The sequence below is a fragment of the Schistocerca piceifrons genome, chromosome 5, assembly GCF_021461385.2.
Source record: "Schistocerca piceifrons isolate TAMUIC-IGC-003096 chromosome 5, iqSchPice1.1, whole genome shotgun sequence".
NCBI lineage: Eukaryota > Metazoa > Arthropoda > Insecta > Orthoptera > Acrididae > Schistocerca > Schistocerca piceifrons.
Genome location: NC_060142.1, coordinates 26,774,279 through 26,793,502, shown reverse-complemented (window position 1 = coordinate 26,793,502; position 19,224 = coordinate 26,774,279). Strand labels below are relative to the sequence as shown.

The following is a 19,224-nucleotide window of genomic DNA, read 5'->3' as shown; positions in this document are numbered from 1 at the left end:
GGTATGCTGTTTGGGGATTTTTAATGAGCTATTACAGATCATGTGAGAAACAACAGAAAGAGCTTCCCTTTTATAACCCCAAGCCCTTGAGGGCCAGTTAGCAGTTTGTGACAGATAGTGGTTGGTATTATACAGCAGCTGCTTCTCTTGTTGTCTTGGTAATACATTACTTTACATAAATCTTAATTAACATTGCTGATATGTTAGATTTAAGCTTGCCATGAATATGTCATATATGATCCATCATAATACAGTAAGTTTGAGATTCTTGGTCTGAAGTTGTTTGTAAAGATTGAAATCAATTACCAACATTAGATATATAATAAATTTGTATTCTCTGTCACTACTTTTAACTACAACATTAAATTCTCTCTCTAGAAACTAATTAGAATAGATATATCAGAACATCACTCATTGCAGAAAAATATTACTTGTTTGGGGGCGTCACCATTGATAATGCAATTGTGATATAATACAGCTCTTTGGTCAGTGGTTGAGTTCCCACAAGCAGAATGTCTTTGATGCTATCAGTATGCTGTATGATAATGCATCATGTGCCCATATCTTGTTGTATCTCCATATTAAGCAATAACGTGCGTGTGAATTTCATTCAACCAGGAATTCCCACAGTGGTGATGCCACAGTGAATAATAGCACCTACTTCAGCATAATAAGTGCACTTTCTTGATTTTAGTTTGCTTCAACACTGGTAATATATGAATGCAAGGGGTCTGTTTTTTTGTACATGTCTGAAAGAACAAACACCTTGCATTCATATCACTGATTCACCTCAATGGGGAATGAATCCACAACTTTCAGAGTGACACGCAGTATCGTTTGACCTCCAGCAGGAATTTAAAGTTAGTGAGCTGGGAGGACACAGGCAGGGACTGCAGATAGGTAGGGTTAGGTGAAAATGTGGGTCAGCCGGGGAGCATGCCAAGAAAGTCCATTTGTATGTGATAAACAAGGTGTCTGGATGGCGGATGGTTAACGCAATTGTCTAGTAAGCAGGAGATCCCATTTTCAAATCCCAGTCTGGCATACATTTCACTCATCATTGCCAATCCCACATAAAGTCCTGATGCACTGATGTCATCAGTTTCTTCCTTTTCCTTTCCTGTCCCCCCCCCCCCCCCCCCCCAACCATCCCATTAGTCCACTTTCCTACGATTTCCTACGACACAACAATTGCTTCCAAACATGCACGTGGAGATGAATGTCACTGCATGCACAACTCTGTCACCTGCACAGCTAAGTGTTCCCCACCACATCATAATGATCTCAATGCAGACCATCAGTTTCCCTGTGGCCACCCCTGTCAACCTCCACCTACCTCAGCCAATGTTACCTGCATCGGAACTGGGCAAGAATATATCACATTCTTCTCGTCTTTCTTGCGAAGAAATGGCACTCCAGTGGCCTGCATAGCAGCCAGCCAAGGAATTACTAGTCAAAAGTACCTGCTCTGAGATGATGTCAGCAACTGTGGTGCCTGTTGACCTCCTCCCTCAGTGCTCCAGCCTCCTGTGGGACAGAGTGGGTGCCTCTGAGGGGACGTCAACATCAATAAAGCAAGTGCAAGATACTAAAGACTCTCTGGTCAGTGGGTGAGCTCCCACAAGGAGAGTTTTGGTCAGTGGTTGAGCTCACATGAGGAGAGTGTCTTTCATGTCAACAGTCTGCCATATGTGTTCACATGTCAGCCAAGGAATATCTCCATGTTAAGCAATAAGGTGTGTCTGAATTCCATTCATGCGCTCTATGCATTTCACTATGAGCATGTTGTTGTTGTTGTGGTCTTCAGTCCAGAGACTGGTTTGATGCAGCTCTCCATGCTACTCTATCCTGTGCAAGCTTCTTCATCTCCCAGTCTGTACTGCAACCTACATCCTCCTGAATCTGCTTAGTGTATTCATCTCTTGGTCTCCCTCTATTTTGATTTTTACCCTTCACACTGCCCTACAGTACTAAATTGGTGGTCCCTTGATGCCTCAGAACATGTCCTACCAACCAATCCCTTCTTCACTCCATACAAATACTTTCAGAAATGACTTCCTGACACTTGAATCCATTCTCTATGTTAACAAATTCCTCTTCTTCAGAAATGCTTTCCTTACCACTGCCAGTCTACATTTTATATCCTCTCTATGTCGACGATCATCAGCTATTTTGCTCCCCAAATAGCAAAACTCATTTACTACTTTAAGCATCTCACTTCCTAATCTAATTCCCTCAGAATTTAATTTGACTACATTCCATTATCCTCGTTTTGTTTCTGTTGATGTTCATCTCATATATCCTCCTTTCAAGACACTGTCCATTCTGTTCAACTGCTCTTGCAGGTCCTTTGCTGTCTCTTACACAATTACAATGTCATTGGCAAACCTCAAAGTTTTTATTTCTCCTCCATGGATTTTAATTCCTACTCCAAATTTTCTTTTGTTTCCTTTACAGCTTGCTCAAAATACAGATTGAATAACATCAGGAACAGGCTACAGCCCTGTCTCACTCCCTTCCCAGCCACTGCTTCCCTTTCATGCCCCTCGACTCATATAACTGCCATCTGGTTTCTGTACAAATTGTAAATAGCCTGTCACTCCCTGTATTTGACCCCTGCCACCTTCAGAATTTGAAAGAGATTATTCCAGTCTACACTGACAACAGCTTTCTCTAAGTCCACAAATGCTAGAAACATAGGTTTGCCTCTCCTTAATACTTTGAGCATACTATGAGCATACTGACTAGCAATGCCCACACATGTAATGACAATGTATGGAACTGACTCTTTTGGAAACATATACTTTGAAACTGATCTCAGAGGGATTGTCAATGACATACAAGCTTTGTAAACAAACTTCTATACAAACAGTGACTACTGTGCAATAGGTGTAATTCAAATCATAGACCTACAAGTAGAGATTCATTGAACAAAACATATCTGGTTGTCAAATGGGATTTACAAATCCTTCGGTAACTAGCCTAGCATAATGTCATCAAAATATCTTCACAAAACTTAGAGAAATACTGTTCATATGTAAAGGCTCTCATTGGCACTAAGGTTAATGTCCACACACTTTTGGATGATACAGTACCCTAAGCTGAAGGTAGAAAAGCAAAAAAGGTACATGAGTCTTGAAATTTTACTAGTGTAATGAGTATCCCAGGAGATATTGGGACTTCAGCCAGATGAAGTCAACATCTAGCCATAATATTTTGGCTGGCAATGAGGGAGAGATCTTCAGCTGAGTTTTGGACTGGTGCACATCACTGAGTCTATACCAAGAATTGGCATAGTGGCGCACATGTGTTGGTTGTTCTTCCTAACTGCTCTCTGTTCCATTTCGCACCCTAGATGTGACCCTGTCTGACACTTGCAGAAATATGCATAATGATGGTATTTCAGGCATGCCTTGTATTGAATCACTGGCCTACAGAGGTGAAATTCAGCAGTCAAAATAATAAAATTAGTTTTTATTAGATGTGGTATTAACCATAAAATTTTGTCTTTGTGAAAGTATTAAAGAAATTACTCAGTCCATAAGTTATCAGGTTGAAATATGCCATTGTGGTTAATAAAATCTTCCAACAAACTATTTCCACAGATTCTTTAATAATTCAATCTCAGCAGGATCTTGTTGAGGGCAAGATTTTTGTGATAGAATAATACATAATGAATCAAACAATGGAAAATCCAGCTTGCACACACATCTGCAGTCTCAGAGAACTGAAACCACACTGCGAGTAGCAGTGCATGATAAAAATGGCGACTGGGTGGGGTAAGGAGGAGCCTGGGGTGGGCAGGGAGAGGGATAGTATGGTGGAAGTGGCAGACAGCGGGAGGGGGTGAGTAGTGGAAAGGAGAGAAATAAAAAGAAAAGAAATTAAAAGACTGGGTGTGGCAGTGAAATGACAGCTGTGTAGTGCTAGAATGGGAAGAGGGAGGGGGCTCGATGGGTGAGGACAGTGACTAACGATGGTTGAGACCATTAGGGTTACGGGAATGTAAGATGTATTGCAGGGAAAGTTCCCACCTGCACAATTTAGAAAAGCTGGTGTTGGTTTGAAGGATCCGTATGGCACAGGCTGTGAAGCAGTCATTGAGATGAGGGATATCATGTTTGGCAACATGTTCGGCAACAGGGTGGTCCACTTGTTTTTTGGCCACAGTTTGTCAGTGGCTGTTCATGGGGACAGACAGCTTGTTGGTTGTCATGCCTACATAGAATGCAGCACAGTGATTGCAGCTTAGCTTGTAAATCACATGACTGGTTTCACAGGTAGCCCTGCCTTTGATGGGAGAGGTGATGTTAGTGACCAGACTGGAGTAGGTGGTCGTAGGAGGATGTATGGGACAGGTCTTGCATCTAGGTCTATTACAGGGGTATGAGCCATGAGGTAAGGGATTGGGAGCAGGGGTTGTTTAAGGATGGATGGGTATATTGTGTAGGTTTGGTGGATGGCAGAATACCACAGTAGGAGGGGTGGGAAGGATAGTGGGCAAGGCATTTCTCATTTCAGGCAAATTGAGAGGTAATTGAAACCCGGTGGAGAATGTAATTCAGCAGCTCCAGTCCCAGATGGTACTGAGTTATGAGGGGAATGCTCCTCTGTGGCCGGACTGTGGGACTTTGGGAGGGTGGCAAGAGACTGGAAAGATAAAGCAGGGGAGATTTGTTTTTGTACATGGATGGGAGGATAATTACAGTCAGTGAAGGCTTCAGTGAGACCCTCAGTATATTTTGAGAGGGACTGCTCATCACTGCAGATGCGACAATCTTAGGTGGCTAGACTGTATGGAAGGGACTTCTTGGTATGGAATGGGTGGCAGCTGTTGAAGTGGAGGTATTGCTGGTGGTTAGTATGTTTGATATGGGCAGAGGTACTGATGTAGCCATCTCTGAGGTGGAGGTCAACATCTAGGAAGGTGGCTTGTTGGGTGAGTAGGACCAGGTGAAGCAAATGGGGGGGAAGTTGTTGAGGTTCTGGATGAATGTGAATAAGGTGTCTTCATGCTACCTACAGTCGTAGCATCTGCAGTGATGTAGGCATGTCAACCAACAAGCTGTCTGTCTGCATGAACGGCCACCAACAAACTGTGGCTAAAAAAAAAAAGGTGGAACACCCTGTTGCTAAACATGCTGCCTAACATGATATCCCTCATCTCAATGACTGCTTCACAGCCTGTGCTATATGGATCCTTCGAACCAACACCAGCTTTTCTGAACTGTGCAGGTGGGAACTTTCCCTGCAATACATCCTACATTCCCATAACCTCCTCCTGGCCTCAACCTTTGTTAGTCACTGTCCTCACCGATCAAGCCTCCACTCTGTTCCCATTCAAGCACTACACAGCTGCCATTTCACACCACATCCAGTCTTTAATTTCTTTTTATTTCTCTCCTTTCTGCTACTTACCTCCTCCCCCCCTCCACATCTTCTCTCCTGCCCTCCATCTAAACTGTAACACTTCACTGTCTGCCATTCCCACCATAATATCCATCCCCCCTGCCTGCCCCAGCCTCCTCCTTACCCCCACTGAGTTGCCACTCCCATCATGCACTGGTGCTGCTGCTCGCAGGGTGGTTTCAGTTCTCTGAGACTGCAGACATGTGTGCAAGTTGCATTTGCCTGAGTGTGTGTGTGTGTGTGTGTGTGTGTGTGTGTGTGTGTGTGTCTACTGCTGACAAAGGCCTTAATGGGTGAAAGCTATAAGTGTGTGAATCTTTTTGTTGTGCCTATTGTGACTCAGCATTTCTGCTATATGGTGAGTAGCAACTTTCCTTCTCTGGTAACAACACATAGTGTGGAAGCACAAGGCTCAGCTATGGCTTATTCACTAGGTTGTGAAAGGTGAAAGGCAAAAATGTCCCGTCCACCTTTAATTAATTGAATGGGTAATCTCAACAATATAGGTTTTGCCACATTGACATGATCTTCTGTAAACTCCAGTCTTCTGCAAACCCATATCATTCTTTATGATGTTGAGAAGAGCAGTGAGTAAGTGGCAGGAAGATTAATTTAGGAATCTGCCTAATTTATATGTAATGGTTGTGACGAAGCAAGCTGGGATCTCTTTACTTCCTCCTTCCTCTCGTTTTGCCATCTTCCTCCTTAAACACCCCCCCCCCCCCCCCCCCCCCCGCCATCCCCCACAGTTACCTTTAACATGCATGAGTATAATCTGCATTTCCATGAAAGAGAAAGGTCAGCCCTCAGTCTTAAGAAATACAGCACCAGATCTGATTTTGTGCTTAGTTTTGTATATGTAATCAATTTTCTAATTTATTTTGACTATTCCTAGTTAATATCTTGTGTTATAGGGTGAAATCAGTAATTATTTCGTGACTTATAGACAAATATAAATTCTGTAATAATTATGAACATTATGAAGAAGAACTATTAGAATTCTTAAAGTATTTATTTCGCTCAATTTGAAAACATATTAGCAAAGCCAGTCCTTAATTAATTCAAAAATAATGATGAGGTTTGTCAATAGTATTGATTTTTTATAAATATATGTGTTAATTTCATTATTTAAACAAATAATTTGGCCTAATCTTTCTGACAGAAGGAACTGTTAAAAAGGAGGAATTTTTCAATGTATTCAGTTAATTGAATGAATTATGTTTTAATTGTAATTTCTGTAAATGAAACACCAAACAACGTATAGTTTCAGTACCTACTATTGTGAAGATATATAATGGTCCAAGACAGTCAGTCCATGGCCAATTTTCAGAGGGAAATTATGTACTGTTTCAATTAACAACAATGCATCAACTTAACAGTGGAATTAGTGAAACACACATAGGCCATGTGTTAAAATAATGACAGTGTCTGTTCAGTTTATTTCTGAAATAGTGTCACACATACAATATTATTCTGCAAGAACTGTGAAATGTGTGGTTAGGTTTTTCTGCTCATAAATGTTTAACAGAAAACTATTGTAGCAGTATCCTGATGTTCGCCTGCAACCTATTAATGTTTATTAAAATTTACAATAGTGAACTGGTCACATACCTGTGTAATATTGGGGAATTTTGAACAGCGAAAGTAAAGAACTGTTAATCGTAACTGTGCAACTGTCAGCTACATCATTTACAGTAGTCAGAGTTGAACTTCCATCCCCCATTTTTCAGCCAGTATAACAATGCAGTACATCAACATTGTGGACTATCAATGAAGAAATAAAGCAGGCAAACACGACGTGGTATGCAGATGTGGGAAGTTAGCCTTGGACTTGAACAGATCTGTATCTCTCTATCTTACACCATGACTTTATCATCTTAATGTACCATGCATAAAGAGAAAACATCTCCTAATATGCTTGCCCACACATTTTTATAGTTACTGACATTATTAGCCATGTACATCAGTGATTTACTGAGGCTGGGCACAGCAGAGAAAACTGACAGGTTGCCCTGTAACTACACTGTGAATCATAGATACTGTTATATATATTGCATGCATGTCTCAGATGAGTTATGTATGATAAAATTTGGCACATCTTTTATCTTTATTTTTCAGGTCTTGACATGTTCAGAATGTGAGCAAAATCAGTTATCATTGTAAAAATTATATGAATAATATTTCAGTTATTGCAGATTCATCTCCACTTGACATCTTGTCAATCTTTTATACTGAGATTATGACATTGGAACAGTTAATTGATAGAACATTTGAAGTTCAAGAAACTTATTGTTAGTAATATTTGTTCATGTAATACTAAGGAAGAGAATTACATTCTTAATTAATCAAAATCAGATATAGGTCCTCCTTCCTTATCAGCACTTGCTACATATTATGACATAGAAACTAGAATCAGTTTCATAAGTCTTTCCATGCTATCTTACCTTCTTATAACATCCTGTCCATAGAGGAGCAACATTTGATGGATAAAAGTACTCTCTCCTCACATTGTTTGAAATATCATAATCCAGCCAGATACCTACATCGTCATGCCAGAAAACCTCTGTCACAGCATCTAACCATTCCTTAGCTTTGGTGCAGTAGTACTGAGCTTTCTTATGATTATGGAGAATAGAGTGAAACTTGCACAGAATCTCAGCATTCCAGTACACAAATGCATTCAGATCAACTGGGATAATATACTGTGTTTGTATGTTAGACAAATTTCCTGAAAAATTAAATTCATAAATTAAATTCAACTAGGTCAACCATCAGAAAAAGTACAGATAAAAAGTAATGGTATGGATAAGATCAGTTAACATATATATAATGAACATATCTTATTTATTTCTAATGTAATATCAGAAATGCTGAACTCTGTATACATATACTCCTTTATAAAAAAAAACCAGGGGTACTGTCCCAGTTAAATTCTCACTCTGCTGTGAAGATGAGTGGTATAGGTGTTCGATTCAGTGGTGTTGAGAAACAGCTGACATAATTAAAACTGAATAAGGCCCAGACACTATTCCTGTCAGGTTTTAAACAGAATTATCCCTGTCAGGTTTTAAACAGAATTTGTAGCTGTGTTTTCCCCAAGTTTAATCATAATATATTAAGAGAAAAATAGCCATGTAATTTGAAGAAGCCACAGGTTACACTCATCTAACATGAGGGTGACAAAAGTGATCCAGAAAATTGTCAACCAATATCCTAGACATCCATCTGTTGCAGAACCCTGCATGTTTTGAGCACAGACAGAATGTCTTCCTCCATGGCAGCCAACATGGATTCTAAAAGCTACAAACTGGCACATTTCTCATGAGATCTCCTGAGTGTCATGAATGAAGGCAAAGAAGTAGACACAGTATTTCTCGACTTAACAAAAAGCATTTGAGTCAGTACCACACCACCATTTTGTAACAAAAGTATGATCACGTGGGTTAATAAATGAAATTTTTGATTGAAATGAGAGTTTCTTGTTTGGAAGAATGCATCATATTTTCTTGGATGGAGAGTCATAAACAAATGTAGAAGTAACCTCAGATATGCCCTAGAGAAGTGTGTTGGGGCATTTGCTCCCCATGCTGTTTATAAAAGACTTGGTAGACAATATTAATTGTACCCTCACACTTTCTGCAGATATTTAGTTATTTATAATGAATTACTGTCTGAAAAAATGCTTTAAATTTGCAGAAACATTAATTGTGCACTCACAAAATGCAAAAATTTTGTATCACATGACTATGATTGGAGGTGACTTCAGTCCACCATGTACAGACTTGGACATCTATGGATTCACTGCGGATTGTACAGAAAGACAGTCTTGTGAAATACTTTTGAAAACATTTTCAGAAAACTGCCTTGAACAACTAGGTGACTGCCCACACACGATGGAAATATTTTAGACCCAATAGCTATGAACAGGTCTGACTTTATTGACAGTATGAATATACAGACAGGGTTAGTGATACTGATGTCACCATAGTGACAATGGTTACTAAAGTTAGTAAATCCATCAGGAAGACTAGGAGAGTATTTATGCTAGAAAAGTCAGGTAAGCTGTTGTTAGCATCCCACTTACATAATGAGTGCACATCATTTAGTTCCAACATGACAGACAGAGAGAAATTATGGGCAAAATTTAAACTGACTGTAAATTGACTCTGGAGATGTATGTGTCAAGTAAGTGGATTAAGAATGGAGAGGCCCCTCTGTAGCTTAATAATCAAATTTGGAAAATACTGAGGAAATAGACTGTTGCACTCTTGATTAAAAAAGAAAGCACAAGTGTCAACAGGCTAATGTTACCAGAAACTCATTCATCCATAGGAAGATCAATATGTGAAGCATGCAACAGCTTCCACCATCATATCTTAGTGAAAGATCTTTCAAGAACCTGAGAAAATTCTAGTCATACATAAAATCTGTAAGTGGGTGGAAGGCTTCTGTTCAGTCACTTATACAACAGTCTAGCAAAAAAAGGCAGGCTGAAGTATTGAATTAAACATTTAAGAAAGCATTCACACAGAAGGATCATAAAAACCTACCACTGTTTGACTCTGGTCAGACTTTTGCACGGACGACATAGAAATAGCCATTCATGGCATAGAGAAGCAACTGAAAGAATTGAAAACAATTAAGTCATCAGGTCTAGATGAAATCTTAGTTCAGTTTTACAGAGAGTATTCTGTGGCATTGACCTCACAATTAGCAAAGCCCCATATGACTGGAAAAAAATAGGTGACTCCTGTATAAAAGAAACATGAAAGAATGTACCCTCAAAATTACAGACCAACATCCATAACATTGGTTTACTGCAGCATTCTTTAACACATTCTGAGTTTGAATATAATACATTTCCTTCAGACAATAAATCTTCTTTCCAGAAATCGGCACAGATTTAGAAAGCATCCCTTGTGCATAACTCAATTTGGCCTTTTCTCACATGATATCCTCTTAACTAAAGATTAAGGGCAACAGGCAAACTCCAAATTCCTAAATTTCCAAAAAGCATTTGACATGATGCCCCACTGGAGACTATTAACAAAGGTATGAGCATACAGAATGGGTTCCCATATATGTGAGTGGCTCAAATACTTTTTAAGTAACAGGACCCGCTATGTTGTTCTCAATGGCAAGTGCAAGGGTAAAATCATGAGTGCCCCATGGAAGTATGGCTGGACTGCTCTTATTCTGTATATACATAAATAATCTGGTGGACAAGATGAACAACAGTTTATGACTGTTTCCTGATGATGTTCTCATGTGTGGAAAAGTGTCTATTTTGAGTGATTCTAGGAGAACACAAGATGTCTTAGACAAAATTTATGGTTGGTTTGATGAATGGCAGCTTATTCTAAGTGTAGAAACACGTAAGTTAATATGCATGAGTAGGAAAAACAATCCTGTAATGTTCAAATACAGCTTTAGTAATATGCTGCTTGACACAGTCACATTGATTAAATATCTAAGCACGACATTGCAAAATGATACAAAATGAGCATCTTGTTCATAGTTTGGAATGCAAATGCTTGACTTCATTTTATTGGGATAAATTTAGGAAAGTGTAGCTCATCTGTAAAGGAGATGACATATTGAATGCAAGTGCTACCCATTCTTGAGTACTGCTCAAGTGTTTGGGATCCCCAACAAGTCAGATCAAAGGAATACATCAAAGCAATTCAGAGGCATGCCACTAGATTTGTTACTGGTAAGTTCGATCAGTACACAAGTATTGCGGAGACACTTCAGGGACTCAAATGGGAAACCCTAAAGTTCTCTCTGCAAGGCACTATTTTAGAAATTTAGAGAACTGACATTTGAATCTAACTGCAGATTGATTCTACTGTTGCCAATGTACATTTCACACATTTGCCATGGAGATATGATGAGAGAAATGAGGGCACTTATGAAGGCATACAGACAGTCATTTTTCTCTTGCTCTGTTTGTGAGTGGAAAGGAAATGACTAGTAGTGTCATGTGATACCCTCCACCATGCACTGTACAGTGGCTTGCAGAGTATGTATGTAGACATAAATGTACGATATAATTAAGTTGCAACTAGAATCAAACTCATACAAATACCTGTGTGTCACAATTTTTGGTGCTATGAACAGAATCACCACATAGGCTCAATAGTAGGTAAGATAGGTGGCACACTTTAGTTCATTCATGGGATACTTGAAAAGTTCAATCAGTATACAAAGGAGGTTGCTTACAAAACACTCATGTAACCCACTCTAGAATATTACTCAAGTGTGTTTGTGTGTGTGTGTGTGTGTGTGTGTGTGTGTGTGTGTGTGTGTGTGTGTGTGTGTGTGAAACAAACTAAATAGGACTAATAGAGGATATTGAACATATACATATAATGTCACAGTTATAAGAGCCAAGGGGCATGAAAGGGAAGCAGTGGTCGGAAAGGGAGTAAGACAGGGTTGTAGCCTATCCCCGATGTTATTCAATATGTATATTGAGCAAGCAGTAAAGGAAACGAAAGAAAAATTTGGAGTAAGAATTAAAATCCACAGAGAAAAAATAAAAATTTTGAGGTTCACCAATGACATTGTAATTCTGTCAGAGACAGCAAAGGACCTGGAAGAGCCGCTGAAAGGAATGGACTGTGTCTTGAAAGGAGGATGTAAGATTAACATGAACAAAAAGAAAACGAGGATAATGGAATGTATTCAAATTAAATTGTGTGGTGCTGAGGGAATTAGATTAGGAAATGAGGCAGTTAAAGTAGTAAATGAGTTTTGCTATTTGGGGAGCAAAATAACTCATGATGGTCGAAGTAGAGAGGATATAAAATGTAGACTGGCAATGGCAAGCAAAGCGTTTCTGAAGAAGAGAAATTTGTTAACATTGAGTATAGATTTAAGTGTCAGGAAGCCGTTTCTGAAAGTATTTGTATGGAGTGTATCCATGTATGGAAGTGAAACTTGGATGATAAATAGTTTAAACAAGAAGAGAGTAGAAGCATTCAAAATGTGGTGCTATAGAAGAATGCTGAAGATTAGATGGGTAGATCACATAACTAATGAGGAAGTATTGAATAGAATTGGAGAGAAGAGAAATTTGTGGCACAACTTGACTAGAAGAAGGGATCGGTTGGTAGGACATGTTCTGAGGCATCAAGGGATCACCAATTTAGTATTGGAGGGCAGTGTAGAGGGTAAAAATCGTAGAGGGAGACCAAGAGATGAATACACTAAGTAGGTTCATGAGGATGTAGGTTGCAGGAGGTACTGGGAGATGAAGAAGCTTGCACAGGATAGAGTAACATGGAGAGCTGCATCAAACCAGTCTCTGGACTGAAGACCACAACAACAACAACAACAACAACAACAACAACATATAATGGCAGCAAGTGTGGTCTCAGGATTATTTGAACCACAGGTTAGCATCATATAGGTGCTGAAAAATCTGAACCAGCAGACACTCAACAATATGCAACAACCAGTCTACAAAACCATACTTATAAAGAATCAAGTTCTGGTAGTTGGAGAGAAATCTAGAAATATATGTTGGGCACAAAATTAAAATCACAGTGAAAATCCACTGAATCTTTGTGGAGATGTATTGTGCAGAGCCTCTAGTACATCTGTTGATTGTGTCATATTGCACTTTTCAGTTCCGAGTGCAAAGTGAGCACATAAAGATGCTTAGAACAATCAAGTCTCCTGCCAAGTTTGAAATGCCTACTGAGGGGTTCCGTCTGGATTGACGCAGCCCATATACCATAACTTCTTCCTGACAACACTCAGCCACACATTGCAGGTGCAATGATGACACCTCTGCAGAGTTTTCAATGGAAACTGCTGGGTCACCAACAATGCAGTCCATAATCGGCTGCCCCCCGAGTTTTATCTCTTTACACACACAAATCACTGACTATAAAGACAGCATTTTGGCACAGACAGTGAGCTGCAGGCCAGCATAGGGAACTGGCAGAAAGCACAGGCAGCTGCCTTGTAAGAAAAGGGTATTAAAAAGCTGATACCAGACTATGATAAATGTCTAAGTCGGAGTGGCAACTATGCAGTGAAGTAGCTGGAAGGACTAGTTAAATGTGCAAATAAATTATATTTAATTTTCACTGTTGTTTCTATTTTACAGCTGAGCAGTGATCAGGAGTAAAAAGAGTAGCCCTTCTACTTCAGCCCCCCCAATGTATTTTTCCCATGGGGCCTACAAATAGAATAATTTCAGCAGTCATTGTTCTCAAACTCCACGCAGGAATGGAATAGGAAAAAACCCCAATAATCTCATTGCACAGAAAAATTAATCAACCCTACACAAATCATTACAAGCATCATAAAAATCAAGTAATTCCACCGCTACACTTGATAACTGCCTGGATTCAGTTAGGAAGTGAGACCACAATGTTGTACAGGTACGTCATATCCAGAACTTGATTTTGCAATTCTAGCAAATTATGGGGATGCTGATGTCTGAGTTTTACCCACTATTCCAGCCTTTCTCACAGATTTTCTGTGGCGTAGAGATCAGGTGATTTTGCAACCCAACTGAGATGTAATATGGTGGGGGAGTGTTCAGAAACCAGTCAGATATTCTTCCAGTGTGATGATCTTTGCTGTTGTCATCTTTGTGCCTATGTGTGCAATGGCCTCTGATGACCAACTACATGCATTCACCGCATGCAGTTCCATCACAATGTTCTCTCGCTAACAGGTTGGGTTGGACCTTCAATCACTTTCTGCAGGAATCATTGTGTTTGGAAGTGACTTTGATTCACAAGCCATGAAATGCATCTCCAGTCTCTCTCAGTCAGGATCCTTTCTGGCCACAGTTCTGACATTGCATTTTGTGGCCACATGTGTTACACCACTGTTTGTAAACACACTGAACAACATGCTGCAAAACACCAACAAATGCAGCAACTGCTCATACTGTAAGCAACGGGAATGGTCAAACACGATGGCCCTTTTCCGCTGCTCATCACGTACTTACATTTACCAATTTTTACACACAGTTTCCGCTTGAAACACAAATGTCTCACTGAGTGTTCTGCCTTATGATCACATAGAGGCAGTGCATGTGTGGCTGAGCTCATGACTCAGTCACTGCAAAATATATAAAGGCTTAACTATTCATTTGTGTGTGCACAGTGGGGTCATTAATTTCTGGTGAGCTTAGATGGTACTTTGGGAAGCACCCTATCTCATGCATTACACAATGATTAGTAGAGTATATATGTAGGTGATAAATTAGGCTATCTAAGGAAATATGTTTATAGGAGAGTCATGGATATCCAATAATTTTTTTTTTTTTTGGGAGGGTGCCGGGGGATGGGGGAGGGGGGAGGGAAGCTAGACTCTAAAATTGTGATTTTTTTTATATGCAGGGTGACAATTATTGAACTACATGAATGAAGCTAGACTCTAAAATTGTGATTTCTTTTATATTCAGGGTGGCCATTATTGAACTACATGAATAAAACGTAAATTCATCATTTTGATTTGCAGCTCCTTGTGTTGTCCATGCTTGCAGTTAAAACTGTTGGATGTGAGGTCTGCCAGTTATGCAAAACACCATTTTTTCTCAGTACCCAAACATGTTTTGGCATCACTGTGTCATCATCAGTGGGTTTTCATTTTTATTTATTCTGTAATGTGAGCATTTTTGTTAAATGATTATAAAAATATGTGCATCTTTAGTTCAAACAATAGAGCATTCCATTTTGTAAACACCTTTACATTTCATGTGCATGAATTTTCTGGATCACTTGTGCATTTATTACTACATGTAGCTTGTCATCTGTAACCAAACATTGTTGATGAGAAAGTTTTTGCTGGGAGTTAACGTATCTTCCAGAATGTAATTCAGTTTGTCGCGATGTTTTCTCACCTATATTCATTTTTACTTATGTTTTCGTGTGGCAAGCACTTCCATTCTCCACATCATGCTGAGGTGTTCTGATGCACATGTAAATATAACAAGTATTTTCCACAAATAACATAGTAAAACATTTTTCACTTCACCAAAACACAGTGTGATTGTGGTTTGTTGTATGTCCCAGCCCAGTCAGTGTTTGTTTGTTCACCAAAGAGTTTGGCACCAAATTTTAATTTTATTTGCATTTTATCTTTGTGTGTGTGTGTGTGTGTGTGTGTGTGTGTGTGTGTGTGTAGACTTTACCTGTTTGTGCTGCTTTTATTTGTAAAGTTCCTTTAATGTGTTAAGTAGTGTGCCCTTGTAGAGTGTAGTGCATTCACTTAAGACCTGTTTTCCTTCTGTTATTGCCTTCTGTATATGGACGTTTTCCTCAGTGGTCAGTTTTCTGTATAGGCTGTGGCTGGGTTTTAGTATTCTTAAGTCTGTTTCTATTGTGGTTGGGTGGTGATTGTGGGCTACAAGGTTATCAGCAAATGTGATATGGTAGCTGTTGCTTTTTAAAGCTCTGAGATGGTCGGAATATCTGAAGTTTCTGCATGTTTGTCCTATGTACACTGACTGGCAAGTGTTGCATGTGAGTTCATATATACCTGATCTGTTAAATTTATCCATGACTGTTTCTCATGTTCTGGTTTTTTTCTGTGTTGTGTTCTACATCCTGTATCCTATTTGGAGTTCCTGTTTCTTTAATATGTTGCCTATTCTGCAAACAATCTTGTTATTGTAGGTGAGTATGTGCCATTTCACTTTGTGTATGTGTTGTTGCTCTTGTTTGTGTTTTGGGTTGTTCTGTGCTGGGTGAGGATTTGTGTGTGTATGGTATATTCATTTTTGTACTGTTTGCATATTTTTTATTTAAGTTGTCTACCATATGGGTAATATAACCATTTTCTACTGCTATTTGTTTTATTGTGTGTAGTTCTGTTTGTTCATGGGTGTTCTGTTTAATCTGTGGAGTACGAATCTGAAGTTTGCTGGCTTATCTGAAAATGGGTGGTTTGATAGATTATGAATGATAGTGCTTGTGGTTGTTGGTTTCCTGAATATTGTGAAGTTGTGTGTGTTGTTTGTTTTATGTATGGTGAGATCTAGAGAATGCAGTGTGTTGTTAGTTTCTGTTTCTAATGTGAAGTTAATTTTTGGGTCTAGGTTGTTTATTTCATTGTGTAGTTGTTCTATGTGTGTATGTGGTTCATAATCAGGCATATTATGTCATCCACATAATGGTACCAGTATTTAACTTTTTAGCTTTTTGGTTTTATTATGTGTCTGAAGATCATGTTCTCCTGGTTGTTCATGAATATGTTAGCTAGGAGGCCACTGGGCTGGAACACACAACAAACCACAATCACACTGTGTTTTGGTGAAGTGAAAAGCGTTGTACTATGTTATTTGTGGAAAATACTTGTTATAGTTACATGTGCATCACAAGACCTCAGCATGATGTGGAGAATGGAAGTGCTTGCCACACAAAAATGTAAGTAAAAACAAATATAGATGTGAAAACATTTTGACAAACTAAATTACATTCTAGAAGATAGGTTAACTGCCAGCAAAAACTTTCTCATCAACATTGTTTGCTTGCAGATGACAAGTTAGATGTAGTAATTAACACACAAGTGATCCAGAAAATTCATGCACACTAAATGTAAAGGTATTTACAAAAAGAAATGAGCTATTGTTTGAACTAAAGATGCACATAATTTTATAATCATTTAACAAAAATGTTCACAGTACAGAGTAAATAAAAACAAAAACCCACTGATGATGACACAGTGGTGCTGAAACATGTTTGGCTACTGAGAAAAAATGGTGTTTTGCACAACTGGCATGCCTCACATCCAACAAAATGTAAATTTGTTACAATCTACGGTGCATACACACTTTATTCCACATTTAACATCACTACAGATATTCAGATATGCCTGCCATCATTGGTGATGATGTGGTGCACATGATACCCCAGAGCCAGAATGCATTCCCCAAAGTGCTCCTCCAGGACATTAAACACTCCCCTGCTTCAGCGGGTTCAAGCTCTGTCTTGCATGAACAACATCTTGTTGAAATCAGGGTCACTTTGGATAATGGGCATAAAATCACGCTCCAAAACCTTCACATACCATTCAGTAGTCACCAAGTAATATTGTACAGATTAATCCATGACTGGACATATCACACCACACAGTCACCTGTTGAGAGTGAAGAGACTTCTCTATGGCGAAATTTGGATTCTCAATCCCTAAAATGCACCATTTTTGCTTATTAATGAACCCATCCAAATGAAAGTGGGCTTCATCACTAAACCAAACCATGCATGTGCATACCAATTCCCATCATTCCCCATGGCCAACTGTCCAGTTTCAACATCCTAACCAAAACCATTCAGAAGTTACGCCGATTTTATTTCATATAGTTCAGTATGAAATGTATGACGAGGTCAAAGAAATTTTTCAGGTAGCAAAAGGGGAGACGAAAATTTAATAGTCATGGGTGACTGGAATTCGTCAGTAGGAAAAGGGAGAGAAGGAAACATAGTAGGTGAATATGGATTGGGGGGGAAGAAATGAAAGAGCAAGCCGCCTTGTAGAATTTTGCACAGAGCATAACTTAATCATAGCTAACACTTGGTTCAAGAATCATAAAAGAAAGTTGTATACCTGGAAGAATCCTGGAGATACTAAAAGGTATCAGATAGATATATAATGGTAAGACAGAGATTTAGGAACCAGGTTTTAAATTGTAAGACATTTCCTGGGGCAGATGTGGATTCTGACCACAATCTATTGGTTATGAACTGCAGATTGAAACTGAAGAAAGTGCAAAAAGGTGGGAATCTAAGGAGATGGGACCTGGATAAACTGAAAGAACCAGAGGTTGTAGGGAGTTTCAGGGCGAGCATAAGGGAACAATTGACAGGAATGGGAGAAAGAAATACAGTAGAAGAAGAATGGGTAGCTCTGAGAGATGAAGTAGTGAAGGCAGCAGACGATCAAGTAGGTAAAAAGACGAGGGCTAATAGAAATCCTTGGGTAACAGAAGAAATATTGAATTTGATTGATGAAAGGAGAAAATATAAAAATGCAGTAAATGAAGCAGGCGAAAAGGAATACAAACGTCTCAAAAATGAGATCGACAGGAAGTGCAAAATGGCTAAGCAGGGATGGCTAGAGGACAAATGTAAGGATATAGAGGCTTGTCTCACTAGGGGTAAGATAGATACTGCCTACAGGAAAATTAAAGAGACCTTTGGAGAGAAGAGAACCACATGTATGAATATCAAGAGCTCAGATGGCAACCCAGTTCTAAGCAAAGAAGGGAAGGCCGAAAGGTGGAAGGAGTATATAGAGGGTTTATACAAGGGCGATGTACTTGAGGACAATATTATGGAAATGGAAGAGGATGTAGATGAAGACGAAATGGGAGATAAGATACTGCGTGAAGAGTTTGACAGAGCACTGAAAGACCTGAGTCGAAACAAGGCCCCGGGAGTAGACAACATTCCATTAGAACTACTCATGGCCTTGGGAGAGCCAGTCATGACAAAACTCTACCATATGGTGAGCAAGATGTATGAGACAGGCGAAATACCCTCAGACTTCAAGAAGAATATAATAATTCCAATCCCAAAGAAAGCAGGTGTTGACAGATGTGAAAATTACCGAACTATCAGTTTAATAAGTCACAGCTGCAAAATACTAACACGAATTCTTTACAGACGTGTGGAAAAACTGGTAGAAGCCAACCTCGGGGAAGATCAGTTTGGATTCCGTAGAAATGTTGGAACACGTGAGGCAATACTAACCTTACGACTTATCTTAGAAGAAAGATTAAGAAAAGGCAAACCTACGTTTCTAGCATTTGTAGACTTAGAGAAACCTTTTGACAATGTTAACTGG

General features: G+C 39.2%; 1 protein-coding gene across 1 annotated transcript in view; it reads right to left on the bottom strand.

The window, feature by feature from the left end:
• LOC124798129 (trehalase-like) overlaps positions 1–19,224 on the bottom strand; it is a 363,441-nt gene that overhangs the window by 160,630 nt on the left and 183,587 nt on the right. Inside the window, exon 4 of the mRNA XM_047261387.1 lies at positions 7,854–8,137. Coding sequence (XP_047117343.1) covers positions 7,854–8,137 — 284 coding nt within the window. The remainder of the gene's footprint in view (positions 1–7,853; positions 8,138–19,224) is intronic.